Raw genomic sequence first — 20,693 nt, 5'->3', positions numbered from 1 at the left:
ATCACCAGACAGCATCAAGTTCTCCATTGTGGTAAACAACACACTGACACTTCATCTTAAAGCAGGTGGTACAGTGCACTATAAGAATTTTCAGTTAGTAAAATAGTGATGTGATTTTGGTACCTGTTAAGAATTGCTTGTGTTACACAGTCAATAGACAGAGGAGATCGCAGCCTCTTGGCATGCCGCCACCTAGTGGCAGCTGCTGGGATGGCCCAGTGTCTTGGAGACGCAAAGGAGAGCTGCTATTGCTGCTGTGTGGGGTTGTCACCCTGGGCCCTGATCCACAGTGGAGACTTAGTATTCATCCTGGAGGCCTTCCCCTCTGTCTCTGTTAATCCCATTTATCCTTCTGGGCACGATTTAAATCACAGCTCCACGAGGCTGTCTCTGAGCAACTAGAGCAGCCATTCTCTGTACCACCCACCCTGGACACTGCCTTATATTGGGCCTTTGGAGTCGTAGGGTCATACGCAGCAAAAAATCTGAGCCCCACCACTTGGCACTCAAGGCCTGGTAGTCTGCCATGCCTAGGGCATCCACGATTTTCAAAGGCCTTCAAAATGATGTCTGGATTCTGAAAAAATCCGCACACGAAGAACGTTATTGGCTTCCAAATAAGAAATCTGCAAAATAACAATAAATCTTTTAAAAAGGTCAACCACATTGACATGTCAGTGAAATGCAACACAATTCTTACACAGTTCTGTGTGTCCCATGGGAGTGCATTTAGTACACTTTGTATGATGTAGGGTGATAGACTCTCTAAAACCAAACAGCTCTGTCCTGCGGACCTACAATGACCTCCGTCATTCCCACCTCCTCATTTCATGGATCAGGACTCTGGGAGGTGAACTGACTGTCTGGGGTCCTTCAATAGGGGAAGATATGGAGGCAAAGCCCAAGTTTCCTGACTCCTGGTCCAGCTTTTTCCATGACACCAAGTTACCAATGTTGATAGCCCAATTTCTTGTAGTGCCAGAAGCTTCTCTGTGGCTTTGGAAATTCTTTCAGGATATGCAGGAACTATATTAAAAAATATTTTGGGGGACCAAGATGGAAAATATTGAAATAAAACCTGCATCATCAACAACTGTGTTTATGTTTTTCACTTTTGTTAAAAAAAAAATCACAAATCCTTTAATATACCCTGGCCTTCTCGGCTTCCTTTTCTAAGTTTCTCCTACTACTTCTATAAATTTATGATTCTCCCTCTATTACTTTCAAGATTGATGGCCTGACTGATATTATTTATATTCTTAACACATAGAATTATTCACTTCTTTTTTCTTTTTAAGTATTTCCTTACATTTTTTATTATGAATTTTGGGAAGACCACTTTCTTGACATTTAACACTAAACTATAATAAACATGAAAGCCCAATTTTTAAAACCTATTACAAGTTTCTAGGACTATCATTGTATATGCTTTTTCCATGGCAATTCCATATAATAATCCCATGCCATAGATAGTTATGCTCTTTTTTTAATCTTCACGCTGCAACAATCAGGGCTGGTGAATGATTTGCTCAGTTGAGAAGTATTCCTTTAAAGTTACTATAGATAAGCTCTAAAGGCTTTTGTGTGACTTTTCAAAGCACAAAGCTCTTGTTCTGTATCTGCGTTCGGGGAGGACTGCTGTGTCCAGTCCTTGTGGACGTGGAAGACTGTTGTGCAAAGGAAGATGAGGATGAACACACAGCATTGGTCCCTTCAGTGCAATGAGTTGGCACAGAGCATGCTGGACCTTCCCAGTTTCCTCAATGGCTCCAGTAAATTAGAATTACTCCAGTAAATCAAAATAAAGAACTACCTCGGTTGCAGAGTATACAGGCAAGAAATGTGGAATGTGAGTTATGGCCTTGGAGTTGGTCTAGTCTAGCTCCCTCAAACCCCAGGAACAAGGCTCCAAGAAGGGAAGAGACCTGGTCAGGAGCAGAATTCAGACTAGAGCTCGGAGCTCATGATTTCAAGTCCAAGACAAGTTTGTTTACATTTGGAAAACTCCTGGAAAGGAGAATTTGACTGAGAATGAGGGCTTTCTCATATTCATCTCTGCATCGTATACAACACCTAACACAGAACTCCTGATACTAATGTGTACAATAAATCTACATTGGATGATTCAATTAAATAATACAAGAAAGAGAATCTTCCCTTTAAAACGCAAACAGGAGAGATACCATTTCAAACCCATAAGGATGGCTGAAATAAAAAGACAATAACAAGTGTTGTCAGAGATACAGAGAAATTGGAACCCTCATACTTTGCCAGTGAGATTGTAAAATGGTACAACTACTTTAAAAAACAGTTTGGCAGTTCCTCAAAAAGTTAAACTTTCAGCTGCTATATGACCCATCAGTTCTACTCCTAAGTATATAACTAGGAAAAACGAAAAAATTTTCCTACTAAAGTTTGTACATGAATGTTCACGGCAACATAGTCAAAAAGTAGAAGCAACCCAAATGTCTATCAACTGATGAATAAACAAAATGTGGTATATCCACACAATGGAATATTATTCTGCCATTACAAGGAATGAAGCATCAATACACGCTGCAACATGGATGAACCTTGAAAACATTGTATTAAGTGAAAGAAGCCAGTCACAAAAGACCACCTATTGGATAATCCCATTTATATGAAATGTCCAGAATAGGGAGATTCATAGAGACAGAAAATGGTTTCCAGTGGCTGGAGGGAAGAGGGTATGGGGAATGATTTCTAAGGGGTTAGGGTTTCTATTTTGTGTAAGGGAAATGGTCTAAAGTTAGATAATGGTAACGGTGTATAACCCTGTGAATATATTAGAAACGACTGCAATGTATACTTTAAAATGGTGAATTTTACGGCATGTGTATCTCAGTAAAGCTGTCACACACACACACACACACACACACACACACTCACTCACACACATACCCCAGCCTCTAGGAGACCTATTCTTGGAAGGATGCCTACACAATTTGTACGACCATTTGTTTGAATCTAGTTGAGTGTGTAAATAATGACTGAATGAGGGAGCCCATGATAAACGACCTTCCAAACTGCCCTCTGGATTTATTCTAGGTATTCTTCCAGTCTGTACCTTAAAAAGCTTTTTCATATGTGGGTAAAAAATATCTGCTACCTACACTAAAGCAAACTAGACCTCAGCAAGGGTTATCACCTGGGCCTCAATGAGCAGTCATGGGTTGGGAGGGATAATACATTAGCGTTGTCAAAAAGACGCAATTGGCTCTAAGGACACCGTGTCACTTTTTTAAAAGGCGGTACATTTTCCCCTACTCCTCACTGCAGGTTTTCACTGTACATCAGCTCCTGGACTGCGTGTGGCTGGGCCTGGCCAAATCCAGACGAGCAGCAGGGCTGTGCAGGGGCGTGTGGCACGGGAAAGCTTTGTTAGGCACGGCCACTCCTCTTCTTCCCTCCTGTTGCTCATTCCACGGTCCTCCCAGGACTTCGGCCTGGCTTCTGGGGCTTGGGGCGCTCTCCTCTCCGCACCCCACCCCTCAGTCTTATTCTCTCCACAGGGACACTTGCTCATCCCCATCATGTCAATCCAGTAATCCAATAAGTCCTCACTACTTTTGTGATGGTAGAGGGTTGTTTACCACAATGGAACCTTCTGGAGCTGGTTATCTGAGAGATGAAGCTGATTCCCACAACTTTGCCTTTGTTGTCTATGAACTCTGGTGTTTGAAAGAGTCGGCTCCCCATCGAGCCAATATGGCTTCTTTTTTGATGGCAGCCCCATATTTAGAAAGCTGCCGATTTGAGCACTTGGAGGACAGACTCTAGAAGGGAAGCCCGGGGAAGGAAAGGGGAAGGGGAGTTAATGTATATTAAGGACCTATTATATAATAGACACTCTGGTATGTATTTTCTCACGTGATCCTTACAGCCTTGTGAGGTAGATATTAACATACCCATTTTATAGAAGTGGAAGTGGAGGCTCAGAGAAAATGGAAATGTGCCTAAGTTCCACAGCTAAGGGGCAGAGATGGGATTAAGATCCAGGTGTGACTGACTCTGAAATCCAGGTTTTCTCTCCTATGCTTGACCTTGGAGATTACTCTCTACCTGGTGAGTGAAAAAAATGCTTGGTAGAATGTGAGCAATCACCTTGATGCTGGCGGTCAAATCCAGAAGCTCTACCAATTACTAGACGGATCTGAAGCCAGAGGAAGGTCTGTGATTTACGGTGGGACTTTGGGCAAGTCACTTAACACCTTTCTGCTTCACCTTCCCCATTATTTATCTGTAAAGCATTTTGAGAGCTTGTAATGAAAGAGCTGTATGTATAAAGACAAAGAAATATTGTCTTTCAGTGTAGGCTAAAGGCCAAGGTTCCTACCTGTGGTCAATGAAAGTCCTGTGGCACTTTCCAGAAATGTATGGGTGGAGCCTTAGGACCCTGGGAAAGTTTAGTAGCTGCTGACTGAAAGTTACCCTCTAGTTTCACCGGAATAAGTGTTCCTCAGTCCTGGCTTACCTGTTGGGGCTCTGCTGCTATGTTAGGGTTCTGTTCCTCTGAGCTTCACCCCAGAGGCTGCTTTCAACTGAGCAACCCCCTCTGATACCATTTGTCCCTAGGTTCAATTTCTACCAAATGAAAGAAATAGCATTAAGGAAGGTATTTCCTTTCTTCTTTTCTCCTTTCCTTCCTCCTTCTTTTCTTCTAAAATTCAATGCAGTGTTTCTGAATATATAGCTTACTCTCAGGAGAATGCACTAGAAGGCTTGTAAGTCATGGCAGATAAGTGTAAATTCTTAGTTCTTGCTCTACTTGTATTTGATAAGCATTTTATACAGTCTCTTCAAAGCAATTTGTACAAAATAATTGTGAAAGTACTTCATTATTTCGTTCACCAACAAGTGAATAAAAAAATTCAAAACACATGCATTGATGTTTTTCCCCTCGAATCTGGAATAGCATAATCTTTGGTATACGGTACGTCTTTCATATGGATAGAAGTTTTGTAGTTATTTCTTTGCAAGGTGTTTTCTTATACTGAAGGCTCTCTAGAGACGTTCTTGTGTCCTGCACATTTCTGTTTATGGAGCGTACGCACTTAGTTGCTGCCACATGGGGTTCGAATTTTCAAAACCTGTTTTTCCAGTTCAGGGAAAAGCTTTAAGAGAACGCAGTTGTCGTCTTGGTGGTAACCACCAACATTAGGGGAACTCCATGATCTTCTTGGAGCCGTACACACGGCTCTTTTCTCTACAATTCCATTGTATTTCCTGCCTATGTTCTCCCTATGGGGGGTGAATTTTATTCTTTGGACTTGTATTTTGTATTGGTTCCTACCTTAGCTGGATGAAATTTCAAAGGGTTGGTTTGATATCATTTACATATTGATATCATTGCCACAAATGTCTCAAAAGAAAAATTTTAGAAATGTAAAAGCAGACATAGATAAGTAGGTACTGTAGAGTGGGCTAGCAATGTGGCGTGTTAGGGGATGACCGAGTCCCTCAAAAAGGGAAGCCATTTCATTTATTTATTTATAAGGGCCTGGGACAATAGGCAACACAATGGATCTTACGTTTCATAAAGCAAAATATATGTTTAAAGGAATATACATATTGTTAAAACAGTTCTATTTATGCAAAAGATTCATGTGACTTTATAAAGGTTTTCAGGGATTTTAAAGGATTTTAAGTGCCGTGTTAGACTGTACTAGTAACAGATGTTCAACGGCGTGTTTAAGTTTTCGTTTTACTGAAAAAGCAATGGATTACTTGATATTTTCTTTTTAAAAAATCATACCAAAGCCACTACATTTTAAGTGTCACTCAAATTCATTATTTCTAAAAAAAATGTAAGTGATTTAAAATAAGGGCTCCTAAAAATAAATACCGCTATAGTGGAGCTGGAAGATTTTGTTTGCTAAATATTCCCTTCAGAATTCCAGTCTTTCGTGTCACTTCTTGTGCTTTTTCTATGAAGACAGATGGTGTCAGTAATTGCCTATATATTTAATTAAGTTAAAAAGCTACATAGTAAGGTTTTGGCAAAAAGTAGGAAATTTCATGCTAGGAGCAAAGAAAGCAAAAGAAAACAGAGATTGATAGCCTAAGACACTATTCCTCACCAAATATGCATTTTGATAACCACATGTTGGAATGTGAGATTGGATTTCATTAATCTAACGATGAAAACAAAGACATTCATTCTGAAAGGTAAAGCCCAGATTTGAAATCTAGATGGCACTTCCCTTACTTTTTTGACCAGCTAGCTGGGAATGACTACCTATTTGTCACCATCACCTCCAACCCTGACCTAATATTTAGTGCTTATTCTAAATTCCTCTGATTCTCTCTCTCTTTTTTTTCCCCCCTGAGATTTCTCACCTAGCAGGCTAATTATTGTGAAATTATTATGGGGGAAGAAAGCAGTAGCTACTTGTAGAAAGTGGTTTGGAAAACTGACTTAACTATTCTTCTGGTGTCTGTTCTCAATGCTCCCATCCCGTGAATCCACCTTCTGGCTTAATGGCAATATGGTGCTCCCAGCTGTGGTGCTGTGTATGGGCTTGCTCATTTAAACTCTTAAAGCTTACAAATGGCTACCACAACACTGATTTTATTCCATTTCGCTTAGTCATTAACATTTAATGATTACCTTATGTGCTGAGCACAAGGATGGAATATATTTAAAAAAGATAGGAGATGTGTTTTCTGGCTTTAAGCTGTTCAACTCAATTCAGCAAACATATTGAGGATAGATAAGAGAAACACACATTTTCTTTGGTGATGGTGGTTCAGGAAGGGGGAGGGACTTACAAAAGAAGTCACCATCAATTCAATGCAGTATGTGCTATGGAGAAGGTACACCGGCTTGGCAGCTAGCTTGGTTTGACTCCTGTCATGGTTTGAACCCTGGATCTGCCACTTAATAGCTGTGTGACCTTGAACATGACACTCTAGCCTCAGTGTCCTCTGTTGTAAATTAGGGATAATAATACCCACTTGGTGTGAGAATTCGGAATACTATACGTAAAATAGATAAAAAGCGTGCTTGGCATGTGACAAAAAATCGATAAATTGTTAATGTTATTAATAATTACTCTGGCCACCGATACTATTGCTCAGCTCTGAAAGGCTAGAGACTGAAGTGGTGGTTGAAATGGGATTAATTAAGGTGGGTTTCCATGAGGAGCTGGATTGCAAAACATGTTTTGAAAGAAGGGAAGTTGTGTACTGAGAGAAAAGAAAGGAGAGGCAAGTTGTAGGAATGAAGGGGGCATGTGGGAGCTGGGATGAGAAAGCATTTATGGAGCATGGGAGTCACCAAGCAGGTCAGCTTGTTTGTCCTGGGGGTACTTTGGACATGATCAGTGAGAAAAGCAGTTGGTGCCCCCTGGCAGGTGGGGGTTAGTTGAGGGCTGTTGGAAGAAATAGGTAAGGCCTAGAACAAATTACCCTGTACATTGTCACCCCAACATTATGATACAGGGAAAATTAGGTTAAAATGAATGTTAAAGACAACTTACCAAGGCAAAATTTATCGCGCAAAATGTCTTGACCACAGGTGACAGCTGGAAGTAGGAAAGGATCTCTCAGCTTTGTGTTTGTGATGCTGGGGAACAAACTGCAAACACACGGATGTGGAGAAACTTGGGTGCCCAGATTTGCTCACCCTGGCAACATTTCTGGTAATTAGCGTCCTCAAAGTCCAGAGAGAAGTTTCAGGGTTTTGTTTGAAAGAAAGCAAGAATCTCCATGATGAGAATGGGTATCTGAATTCCTGGGTGGGACGACTAGATGTAAACAGAGGAACTGGGTCTACAGTATATGTAGACCAACCAAACTTCTACCCAACAGCTGATGTTTAGGCTTGCGTTCAATCTTTCTGAAGGTCAAGGTTTATAATGTAAGGACATTTAAGGACAGTCACATGTGGTAATATTGTATATAGCAAAGCTGGCCACTAGTTTACCTGTATTGTCAATGTGAAGACACAAAGTTGTAATTGTCACTGTAAAATGTATTGTTATCATTACCTTTGTGTTTCTTGTAGAAATCATCATCATCACCACCACTATGGTCATTGCTTGTATATCACAGGTCTGTTTTATGACACAAAGATGCAGACCTTTTAAAGGGACAGGTCTTTTACTTTAATGCTTTAAAACCCTTTGGGATCTATTTTCCCTTCACTAGGTATTAACTTGTGATTAACAATGTGCCTATTATAGCACTTAAAAACACAGAATAATAGCCACTTCTGTTTATACCAAAGGCCTATTAAATTTTAATTTAGATATACACTGTTAACCTTCTTATATATAAATAAAATACCTTCCCTAAAGAGAAAAAATAAATCTCATTGAGCTCCCTTGGTGAACACCTTGTATATCTTGAAAACAGAGATAGGGAGATGTTGCAAATGAGAGTACTGGGGGGGGGGAGGGGGCTCAGAGAGAAGTATTCATTTTCATTTAATAAATATTTATTGTGGATCTATTATATGCTAGACATGGTGCTAGGTGCTGGGTATATAGCAATGAATAAGAAGGAATTATGATATTTCTGTAGACCTTGGTTTTTCCACTCTCTGAAACAAATATATTCATTTTTGATGCTTGTATTTCACTTTATGATGATGAAAATGCTTGCTGACTTTTAAAAGTAATGCTAATTCAATTCAGATTCCACTCACAGTTTGAGAACCTGCTGAGGGCTCGGGTGACAGCTTTACATGTGATTATGCCTTTTGATTTAATAAGAACAGCACCTTATATCTGCTCAGCCTCTCAGAACATCCTGCGGGAAGGAGGGCAGGAATTCACCATTTGTCACTGAGAAAACCAGGCTCAGAGAGGTCTAGTGAGTTGTCTAAAGTATCATAACTGGTAAGTAGAAAGACTGGGACCAGAATCCATAACCAATCTTGATGAAAATATTTTCAGCTATCTCCTTTTTTTCGATTTTAGACTGATATATTTGTATACAGAAACTCTTAGAAATAGGTTTCAGAATATATGGGCTATTCTCTGATATACATCAGGGTCTCCATTTTTGTCTTTCCTCACCGTTTGTACTTTGTAACAAATCTCATTTCCTTTTGTATATAGGAAGGGCCGTCATCCATCGCTAGTCTCCTACAGTTGTTTTTCATCTAAACTCTTTTCTTAAAGATTGGATTTCCTTTCCTTTTTTAAAAGTAATAACTACCAATGCTCATAATAGATAGTTATTTCTAAAGTTTACAGCTATCTAAAAACAAAGAAGTTTTTAATCTGGGAATTTAAACAGAAAGTATCGTTGCCAATCTATTTGTTTAGTGACTTTTATATAAAGAAAAGGAACTGGAGAATGATCTATCAATGGGTATTTACATGAGGTAAATCAGATAAGATGTTTGTAAAACCATCATTTTACCCGTATGTGTTTTGTGCTTTTCTACCACCACCCTTCACAGCAGCCTTCCCTCTTTCTTACTCTCCTTCAAATCCTAATTATCTTTCAACTCAAATCCTACCTACTTTGTAAAAACCTTTCTTGATTGCTCCAAACAGAAGGCAGTTAAACCGACATTACCTTTTTGATGTCTCTTTTTTATTGTTCGATGTAGTTGTCACTTAAGCTTTTTCTTGTAATTCACTTTTCAAGATTGTCTCCCCAAATAGATTGTGAACTCCCTAAGGGCAGGCACCTCTACATCTTTTGCATCTTTGCAGCCTCTCTAGTACCTACCATAATGGCATATACATAATAGATGCTCAATAAGCACTTATTCTTTCTTTTAAAATTGCCCAGAAGTGAATAAGTAAGTTCAACAGATCTGGATCTTCTAGAAGTTTCAAAAGTCCATCAATCAACTGGCATTCATGTGACTATCATTGTATTAGACATCAGGAAGAGGTGAAAAAAATGAAAGTCCAGTGCTTTCTAGAGGATTTAGAAATCTCATGGGGCAATATTTTTACCTAAGAACCAGTAAGACAACAAAGAGATTGTGTGCATGTGTAGCAAATGCAATTGGATGATGGATATGAAATGAGCTTCCAGCTGACACGGAACATGTCTTGTTCCCTCAGTATCTAACATGGGGTAGAGTAGGCCCTTGAAAAGTATTTATTTAATGAACATGTCAGACTCTCCTCAATCTAAGGCCTTTGGTAGGTGCTTTATGGAACCCCCTAGATACTGCCCTCAAGGGCCCTGGTTCCAGGACACAGTGGGGTGTGGAAATAGCTTGTGCTGGTCTTTGTTTAAGGATTGGACCCCTCCACAGTAACATGGGGCAGGGCCTCTCCCCTCATCCTCATGTGGGAAGCCATTTCTCTAACATGGCTGCCATGTAGTTCCATGTATCTGGATGGATTCTGGGGAAGCCTGGAGTTTCCTCATCCCTAGGGTACTGGAATCTTGGACATAAGTCCCCTGGCAGGAGTGGTTTTGTACTATGTTCCCCTCAGTTCCATTTCCCAGGACTGGCCCTTTTCCTCTTATTTCCAAATGACCCTGGATTCTGCCTGATGTTCCCAATATTTAAACCCTACATTTCTACCACTGTTCCTCCATTTTGCTAGGCTAGAACTTCACTCTCACCTCCTGAAGTCTGGACAGGATTTTCCATACTCTTATCTGGAGTTGACTCACAATTGAGGGCCTGTCTTTGCTGTACCACTGTTACTTTATCTTCCTTTCTTTGGCTACTAGTTCCCTCCGCTCTTACCATGCCAGCACGGTAAGTTAGGGGGCCCAGCTGGGGGCAGAGAGCAAGAATTTGAGATGAATGCAGTCATCTCAGTTTTCTGTGTCCTGTGTCTACTGCAAGACATGTTTGTGGGTAAGCTCATGTATGTGAATGTGCTTTGTAAACTATAACATTTTATACAAATTTATGATTTTCATTAGCCAATCATTTTTTTTTCTGATTACAAATATATTGCATGCTTACTTTTGAAAATGTAAACACAGAAAGCACAAAGAACAAAACAGAAATTATTCCCTGTAGTAGTGTCCTATTGCTCTGGAACAAAATTGCCATAAACTTAGTGGCTTAAATGGTCAGATGTTAGAAGTCTCACTGGGCTAAAATCAAGGCTTCCTTCCTCCTGTCTGCTCTAGAGGAAAATCTGTTTCCTTGCCTTTTCCAGTTTCTAGAGGCCGCCTGCATTCCTTGGCTCATGGTCACTTCCTCCGTTTTCAAAGCCAGCAGGACCTTTGTAACTGCACTGGCCACCTGGATAATCCAGGATAATCTTCCCATCTCAACAGCCTTTAGTTCATCACGTATACATGCTACCATGTACGGTAACATTTACAGGTTTCAGGAATTAGGACACGGACATCTTTGGAGGGGTGGGGAGGTGGGGAGTATTACTCTGCTTGCTACACCTCCAATCCTCCAATCCGGAAATAATGACTTGTAATATCTTTTATTTCTTTAGGTTCTTTTTGCTCTGCATGTATGTTTTTTTTCTTTTTATAAAATTATCATGTTACATTTATTGTTTTGTAATCTGCATTTTACCCTTCCACTGTTCTATGAACAGTTTCCTGTTCAATATTCTTCAAAATATCTTCAGTTTTACTGTTTTCATAGCTTTCAATTCTATTGAGCAATTATAATTTGCTTAACAAATTCTCTATTATTGGAATTTGTGCTATTTGGAAATTTTGCTATTCTTAATAATGTTGTGATTAATATATGTATATATAAATCTTTGTGATTATTTCCTTGTGACAGCTCTTAAAAAGGGATTTTTACTACTATTAAATTTTGAATGTGAAAAACAAATACTATAAAAATATTATTGAAGTAAATAATTTTTGAACATTAAGGTTCTTCAGAAGTCAAATAAGCCAACCTAATCGTTTCATAGCTGAGAAAACTGAAGCTGAAAGTGATAAGCTCAAGGTAATACAGTACTTTAGATAAAGAGCTAGAATTGACTATTTGAAACTTCAGTATGATGAAGAACATTACGAATAAACTTAAAACACAAATGACAGAGTTCTGTGTCCAAGTACAGGAAGCATAGGGGTGGAGCACAGGTGTGGCAGGTGAAGAACACAGCAGGATTGGTTGGGATATTGGTTGGTTACCTTGAACAAATATATAATTTGATGGAGCAAATAAGTAAATATATTGAGGATAAAGAGACTCAGGTTTGTCACTGTTGGAGAAAGTGTCTATTTTTAAGTGTGGAAAAGGGGAAGTCTAGAAAGAATCTAGATTGGAATTTCGAGATATTGGCAGGAATGCATGGTTTTAAAATATATACACTGATAGAGGCTTGTCAAATTATGATAGGCACAATTTTAAAACTATAACATGAGATACCAGCAGCTGGAATAATAAAAGTAAAGAAGGATGAATAAACTAAATGAAATAAATAGAAAAAATATATACACTGATAGAAATAGTCATAGATGGATAAATATGTATGTATAGACGTAGGTATATGTTTGCTTGTGTGTGTAAAATATATACATATATATATTTTTTTCTTGCTCTATCCACTGAAAGAGATCAGAAGCAATAACATTCCAGTAGCAATGAGAACACTAAGAGCCCAGATCTTTTTTTCAGTATATGTGCTGCCGAAGTGCGCACAAGTCTAGATCCACTAAAAGGACCCAAGGCTCTTAGGTTGATCCTTGGTTGGGTTCGGGAAAGTGTAAGATGAACCTGGAACATCTCATTGTGCTAGAAGGTAAGACAATGCTCAAAGAATATGGGACACATCAAAAGGACACAAGAGCCACACTGAAGGGCCTCCCACTAGCCAAATTTGGGACAATCTGAATATCGAAATGATAAAAGTATATAATACAATTGACAGAAGCGAGTAGAAACTCATGAGTTCGAACTGGTATAAATACATACACGCATACACACAAGCATACATCCATGCATATATACATAAATGAAAGATGGAGAAGGAAAAACTCTTCCTTGCAGTAGATTGCCAATGAATAAATGTAGAAAGAATGATGGAAATAGAAAATTACCACCATCGTAGTGGTGGCTGACTCAGAAGAAAGTTAGCAATGGATGCTAAGTTTTGTGGATTGAAGTTTGATGAGCAGTAAGATATTAGAGTACTCTTGGTACTCTACAAAATAATTCCACAAAATATTACTAATAAATTACAAAGGAAAAACAATGATTTTATGATGGAGAAGCATGGCTGAAAAAAAGAGAAAAGCCACAAATGACTATCTGGGAGAAGATATTTGCAACATGTGTAATAGTCAGAGGATAAGAGTTCCTTATATACAAAGAGCTTCTACAAATCAGCATTTGTATTGTAGTCCAATTTAAAAGGGCAAAAGATATGATGAGACAATTAAGACAAGATATATAAGTTGCCAACAAACATATGAAAAGATGTTTATTATAAATAATAAAGAAATACTGAGGAAAACAAGTTAACATTTCTTTCTTTGTTAGACCGGCAAAAATCAGAGGTTGATAATATGCCAGTCTCTTCACTGGCACCACACACATGCCAATTAGAAAAACAAACTTAAGGTGCTTTCTGAAGTGATGGTACTTGCAAAATGGCTAGAGAATATGCCAGTGATTTTGCAAACACACACACACACAAAGAGGTAACATACTTCTCTTGCCAACGTAGAAACACCCTTTGGTGCGCTCACTGAGAACTTCCTCCAATGTCCTATTGAAAATTGTAACACAAATGGCCATATACTCAAGTATTAACAGGAAGGGATTAGAAATCATAGTATGATAAAATCAGAGAACAATGGGTTAATATTTACTTATCCCATCTGTCAACTGATGTCTGAGCGCCTTCTCTAAATGCCTTGGCATCACCACCCAGCATCTGTTGTTTATTCATTCATTCTTTCAGCAAATATTTACTGAACACCTACTTTGTGCAGAGATAGTGCTGAGAATTGAGTGGGGAGCAAAGAGAGACATAGTACAGATCCTCAGAGAACTTATACTCTACAGGGGGAGACAGCTCTAATCAGATAATCATGTAAATAAGTTTAAACTGTGACTAAGTTAAGTGATATGGAGTAGAGGTACATGATGTGAGAACCTAAAACAAGTGAATTTGACTTTGTCAGGGAAGGCTTTCTTAAGAAAATGGGGCTTGTGCTGAAACATGATGGACGGGAAGGGAATTAACTAGATAAAGAAGAGGAAGAGCATTTCAGGCAGAGGGGCAGCATATGTAAGGGCCCTGTGGCAGGAGGTACTATGATGAATAAGGGAGACAGAGAGAGGCCAGTGTGGTTGGAAAAGAGAGAAAAAGAGGAGGAGTTAGAGTGAGTAAAGGCTGGCGAGGTACATGGGACCAGTCAGGGGAAGGGTGGAACCTCTATCCCAGAACCCTGGAAAGGTGGTAAGCCCAGGGACAGGACCAGCTCTGTGTTTGGAGAAGATCCCTCCCACTGCCATGTGCAAATCTCCCTATACCAAGCACGAATAAGTAAAAACCACAAGTCAACTCTCCCCATAGTTCCGTCCTCCCTACCGCCCAAAGGATTGCAGCTTTAATCCTTCTTTCTCATGACAGCCGACAGCCGTTTGGAGAGGGCGTATTTTCCTCCTCCTGCTTCCCTGCCACCCAGCTCTTCCACCAGAGGGCACTGTTTCCATCCTCCCTCCACCCAGGGTAGATTATTTCTGAATGCCCTTCAGTTTATCCTTTTCTCTCTTAATCTGCGGGCCTGAGAAAAAGAATGTAAAACCAAGGGAGGGTCCAGGAAGGCAAATGGAAAATGATTATTGAATAAGCGGAAAACTGCCCACAATATAAACTCTTACTTTGAAACCATCATCTGACTGAAATGGAGAATCGTAAAAGAGAATAATTAATATAAAACAGCTAGAATATATCTAGTGTTGGATGGCCAGAGGATATTTGGAGAGGGAGGGCAGGAAGCCATTTCATCCTTTAGACAGAGGTGTGGTCACCCAACACTCACAGAGGAGGAACTGAACATTTAAAAAAACAAGTCCTGTGAAGTACTAGTAGGGAGTTTAAACATTATAATTTAGAATATTATACATCAGAGCCACACATGTGCACATGAAGGATGTCACGGATGTAACAGTGAATAAAAGCATGCTGTAGAATAATAACATAGAGGAGGTTATGATCTGCACAAAGTTGATGAAACTATGTTATTCATGGGTATTCCCATGTGCAGTAAAAGCATAATATGGAAAGGAATCAAAGTTGCAAATGTAAGACAGTGGCTACTTCTGGAAGGAAGAAGGACCGGGCGAGGAGGCTTGGCAAGAGGTACAAAGGACTGGAGGTGGTACTGGCACTTTATTTTAAGCTGGGTAGGGACACGTGATATTCATTATTATTTGGACCTTTTTATATTTATGAAATATTTCGTAACACATTTTTTAGAAGAAAATATTGACAACCTAAGTTGCTGGTGAACTAAGAAAAGGAACAGAAACAAGGACTCTGAACTCCTTTCTAGTGATTGGCCTTCTATTTAAGAACAGGTTCTAGAAAGGTTCGATCCCTGAAAGGCATACAATAATCTCACAATAAGACCCAGGCAGAGAATTGAGGCCCAATCAACAGAGCTCTCTGGGATGAGCTGTAATCATTTAAACTCCAACTGCACCTGAATGAGAAGACCCTGGTCTTGTACTTCCCGACGTACAGCCTGGTCTCACACGGATTGGCACGGACCATGTAAATGCAGAGTTTACCGATTCAGCTTATCTGACGAGCAGTGGGTCTTAGAAGCTCCCTTATATGCCCTGTTGCATGGGTGTGGACACTATGGAGTCTACATATTTTAGTATTTCACATGGTATCAAGTCTACTTACCTGCTGTTCCATGGTGCTTGGATCAATGAAAGTCACCAGGTCTATAGAAAAGTAACCAACCACATTTCTCATTTTACAAGCGTTTCCAATTCGGAGACACAAAGAACTGAGAACTTGGGGATCCACTGAGGTCTGAGGCATGGTGGTACCGGAGGAGATGAAGGGGCCTTCCGCATGAAACTGGTCTCCCATTGATAGCACCCTGATTTCTCCGTTGGGCTCTATCAGCATGTCCACCGTCAGATTGGTGACGCTTTCTGCAGGTGGGTATGCTTCGGCCACACCTCCTGGGGGGAAAGCATGGAGTAGGTGAAAGGATTCGTTCACAAGGACTATGCCCCACTCTAGAGCAGGAGGAAAGAGGCCGGGCTATAACCGATGGACTGGGTCTCAGAGCCTGCATGTACCATGTCTTGTGAGAGTTTGGGCAAGTAACTTCAATTCTCCGGACTTCCTTTTCCTCATCTGTACAATGGGCATAATAAAACCGACCTCACAAGATTGTTGTGTCTTTGAGATACAGTATTTTCAGTGGTTAGCCCAATGCTTGGCATACAGTGGGACTCAATGGATGGCAGTTTTGATTCTGATCATAATTAGGAAAACACTGTAAAGATCATTACGTCTATGCCCGTTCGTTACGTAAATGATGCACATAAGGCCTATAGACAAATCCCTCGGGGGGAATTAACTGCTCACAGTCCACAGTTCATACCCTACTGACCAGGACCCTTTCTGTTCCGTTCCACTGCCTTTTGAAATAGTGACCATTATATTATGTCAGCCAAAGGACTCCTAGAGAAGGCCAGTTGTAAAACATTCTTTAAAATACAGAGCCAGGAGGTGCTGCCTTCCTTAAGGAACAGGTGTGCTTCCTTCCTCCTTGCTGATAATGAAAGCTTTACAATATATCACATTTTACCTTTTTCTCTGAAGAACAAAAATCATACAGGCAAATTTGATGCCACAGCACAGCAACAATACTAGCCCTAGGTTATTTATTTGTGGGCTGGCTCAGTGGTGGTTGTCCACAAAAAATTACATGGCCCTGATTTTCTGTTTTCAGGCCTAACATAGATCTTACTGTATATATCCCTTTTATTAAAAAAAAAAAATTTAATGTTACTTGTAAAGAATCAGATGATATATTTTCAAAGTAGGAACAGCTATGTGTCCCCTAGACGTGGCGGACTCTGGAGCCTGACAGTATTAAGAGAAACTTGGCCTGCTAATTTCACAAATTTGCTGGGAGGTGGTCTCTGCCCGCAGGCTTTGAATGGCATATAGGGTTAAATCCAGATATTTTAGAAGTTCTCAAATGCAGCCATCTGTTACTTCATATAAAAGGCACTTGCCTTAAGTGTCTGTAAAGGTGGTTGGAGCTGGCCCCAAAGAAAGCTGAGTTGCAGAAGGAAAACTGATTTATCTTTTTGGTTGGTTTGAGACGTGCTTTTCTTAGATGAGACCGACTCGTGTGTGCTGTACCGAAATACAGTTGTTGGAGATTTAACAAGGTAAATGCAGCAAAACAACAACAACAAAACCCACAAAGAAACCTATTGTGTGTGTCTGATTGAGACAGATAACTTTGTGGCTTTCGCTGTCACCTACATTTCGAAAGATAGTGGAAACACATTGTCCTTTATACTTATAAGATTATTTTTACTTCAAAGTAGCTTATTTGTATTGTTTTCTCAGCACCATAACCATGACTTTTTGCTGTTAATTATTTTCCCTTCAAAGGAATTAATTCTTCTTTTTAAAAACTGTATTGCCTTTGATATAAGACCATGGCAATGCAGAAATCCCCTCTGTAGCACATTTCGTGACCATAAGCGTACTGAAAGAGCAGATATGAAATGAAAGGGACAATGGTGGAAGATGGCAGGAGAAGGTGACCTTAGAGTCAGGAAACCTTGGGGGAAGGACTTGTTTAGTCAGTGAACATTTATGTAGGTCTGATGTATATACTAGGCTCAGAGCTGGGCAGAGGTATAAAAACACATGACTTAGAAAACACCTTTGTAGGACCGGATTTCTGAGATGTGCTAAAATTGTAGGATCCAGCTCTGTTCCCATTCACCATGTATTTGTTGAGTCACTTCCTAGTTTTGCGCCTGTTTCTTCATCTATAAATTGACTCAATAAAGCTAGTTCTGCCTCCCATAAACAGGCACTGTGTTTACAACATGAGAGAGAGACAGAGGGAGAGGGAGAGGGAGAGGAGGAGGGAGAGGGGGAGGGGGAGGGGGAGGGGGAGGGGAGGGAGAGGGAGAGGGAGAGGGAGAGGGAGAGGGAGAGGGGGAAGGGAGAGGGGGAAGGGAGAGGGGGAAGGGGAAGGAGAAGAGGAAGAAGAAGGAGAAAAGAAAGAAGGAAGGAAAGGAATGAAGGGAGAGAGGAAGGAAGGAAGGAGGAAAAGAAAGAAGGGAGGGAGGGAGGAAGGAAAGAAGGGAGAGATGAACTGGATGTCAAGGCAAAGCCTAAGCTTGTGGTTTTACAGCTCAAGGAAGACAGTGGCTGGGAAAACCCTTTCTAATCTACAAAGCTCACGTGAAAATGCATAGATTAGAGGAAGATTTGCAGGCTGACCTTGGAAGATCTGGAAACTTCCTAATATCCTGTCCTGGATGGACTTGGAGATCTTCCTCGTCTTCCCCTCCTAACTTAAAAAGAATCTCTTATTCTTGACCATTTTTGTTGTTGTAGGTACCTTATTTTCTTCTAGTTATGCTTGGGGTTGACTCTGAGTTTTACTTTGTCAGTGAGTACGTGTGGAAATTTGTAGCATCATAGAAACAGATTGGAGAGAATACTGGGGACCACACAGCATGACCTCCCCCTCCTGTGAACACCCCTTTTCGGCATTCTTGTTAGATGGCTGGCCATCCAACCCCTTACTTGAGTAGTTAATTAGCAGAGTGTTTGCTATGTGTTCTAACACACAGTGTATTCCAGTAACCAACAAATCTGTCCTTCCTGATGCTCTGTCATCGCTGAGCCTGCGTTCCTTCATAAATATACCCCCTGGCTCTGGCCAAGACTCCTAGAGCAACACAGACATAGCCTTTTATTGGCGCTGCTACATAGCAACAGAGTGATTTGGGGTGAGTTGGTTAACCTTTTGTACCTCAGTTTCCCCCTTTATAAAACAAGGGTGATAATGGTACCCACCTCCTAAGATTCTTAGGAGGATCAAATAAATGAATTACTACGTATACTAAGAATAGTGCAGGCACACAATTAGCACTGTTGGTGCTTATTATGTTATCGTCACTGCTATTATCATCCTTGTGTTGTTGCTGCTGCTGTTAGCATAGAACATTATTATGATATTGTTATATATTAATGTTAATATAATGTTATCACCTGATAGTGGTGAATAGAGTGGAAAGGTCTCTTCTGTTTTCTGTAATACTAGCCTTCTGCTATCATTCACGTGGGTAAGCATATAAGAACATCTGTCTTACTCTGTAACCTCCTAGAGAGTGAGGGGCATGGCCTGGGTGTCCCTGGGGATACACGTCCCTGGGGATACACGGCAGTCACTCTCTTCAGTCCCTCATTCGCAGGGAACCTCCTAATGTCCTTAGAGAAGGAGGATGAGTTAGGAGGAGGGGGATGAAGGAATGGAGGCTGCCTTTGTTCCAGGACTGCAGAGGATTCTTATTTAGAAATGCTACGTTTAGATCTGGAGGCGAGACCATTTCTGTTCTCCTAGGAAACGGAAGAGGAAACCAGCATCTATGAATGCTCTATCTGGGGTCGGGCTCTGTGGTAGAAACTTTCCTTTCCGTGTTTCTCGCTGAATCTTCCCAACAACCCTGTGAAGTAGGTGAGTGAAGAAACTGGGCCTCTGAGGGTTGAAGAGCCTTGCTCATCAACCTGGATGAGACTGAGATCCAGGTCACCCGATTCCTAAGCTCACCTTTGTGGTGCAAACAACAGGCGGGAATCTTGAGTTATGCAAGACAAGCTTGGTGTGCACGGTTCCTATTTACGTATGAGACTAAGAGCAGGATAGATACTTAGGAACAGTTTAAAAGAGTCCGCTTGTAGGAGCACGTTCCTACACCAACAGAAGAGATGTAAAGTGTTTAAGTCGGCCCCAGGTCGACCCAAAACTAGAATTCAAGGTTGTGGAGACGGATGCTCACCAGAAACTTTACAGTCTTATTTACCTTGACTGAGAAATGTGTGGAGGAATTTCCTCCACGTCGGGAAGCGTCTCTCATTGACTGGCTGAGCGTGCTGTGCTAAAATGCCCGCCAGCTCCTCGGAGATCTTCAGCAAAGCTGGCTCCTGCAGAAACAAATTAAATAGAACCACAAGCAATTTTACTACAGAAATGGAAACTGCTTGTGGAGTGATTAAAAACCAGGCCTCCAACAGGCAAAAAAAAAAAAAAATGTGGTTACTGTTTATCCAGAGTCAGAAAGCCATTTTGAAAATTTCTTTATTTTCCCAGCCACTTTCGTTTTCATATTTCCAAGTGATTTGGCCCCCTGAATACTGCCGCTCCCTGTGCCTGTTTTCTCCGAAGGCAGCCTTCTGCCTGAGCATCAGGTAACTCCGGCTTCAGACCCGCAGCAGTCTGACCAGCTGAGCATCCTTGGGCAACGTGCCCCCCAACTCGGGACCTCAGTTTCCCTTGATGTAAAATGTGGAGTTAATGGACCTTTTTCCTAAGATCCTTCGGACCTGAAAGTTTTTTATTCTATGATACTACCAGGGCTGACCCTAGGAGAAATTACAGAGTGGGTACGGTCTTTCTTTGGCACCTACATCTTTTAAAGCTGTGCTCTTTTCTCTTGTTGGGGGTGACTCCACGTCCTACAGCCTTGGGATCAAAGCCTTAAACTTCAGGCTGACACTGTAAAGGTGGGGTTTGAG

General features: G+C 40.7%; 1 protein-coding gene across 2 annotated transcripts in view; it reads right to left on the bottom strand.

Annotated features, from left to right (window-relative positions):
* The window catches only part of IQCH (IQ motif containing H), a 188,267-nt gene that overhangs the window by 27,858 nt on the left and 139,716 nt on the right, over positions 1 to 20,693 (bottom strand). For both annotated transcript variants that reach the window (XM_074327525.2, XM_088797317.1), the window contains 2 exons: positions 19,982 to 20,102; positions 15,804 to 16,090 (listed from right to left, as the gene is read on the bottom strand). In XM_074327525.2, the coding sequence (XP_074183626.1) occupies positions 15,804 to 16,090; positions 19,982 to 20,102 (408 nt within the window). The remainder of the gene's footprint in view (positions 1 to 15,803; positions 16,091 to 19,981; positions 20,103 to 20,693) is intronic.

This window comes from Rhinolophus sinicus, chromosome 3 (assembly GCF_057876585.1).
Source record: "Rhinolophus sinicus isolate RSI-liver-muscle chromosome 3, RSI-T2T, whole genome shotgun sequence".
NCBI lineage: Eukaryota > Metazoa > Chordata > Mammalia > Chiroptera > Rhinolophidae > Rhinolophus > Rhinolophus sinicus.
This window is presented reverse-complemented; position numbering and strand designations above follow the sequence as displayed.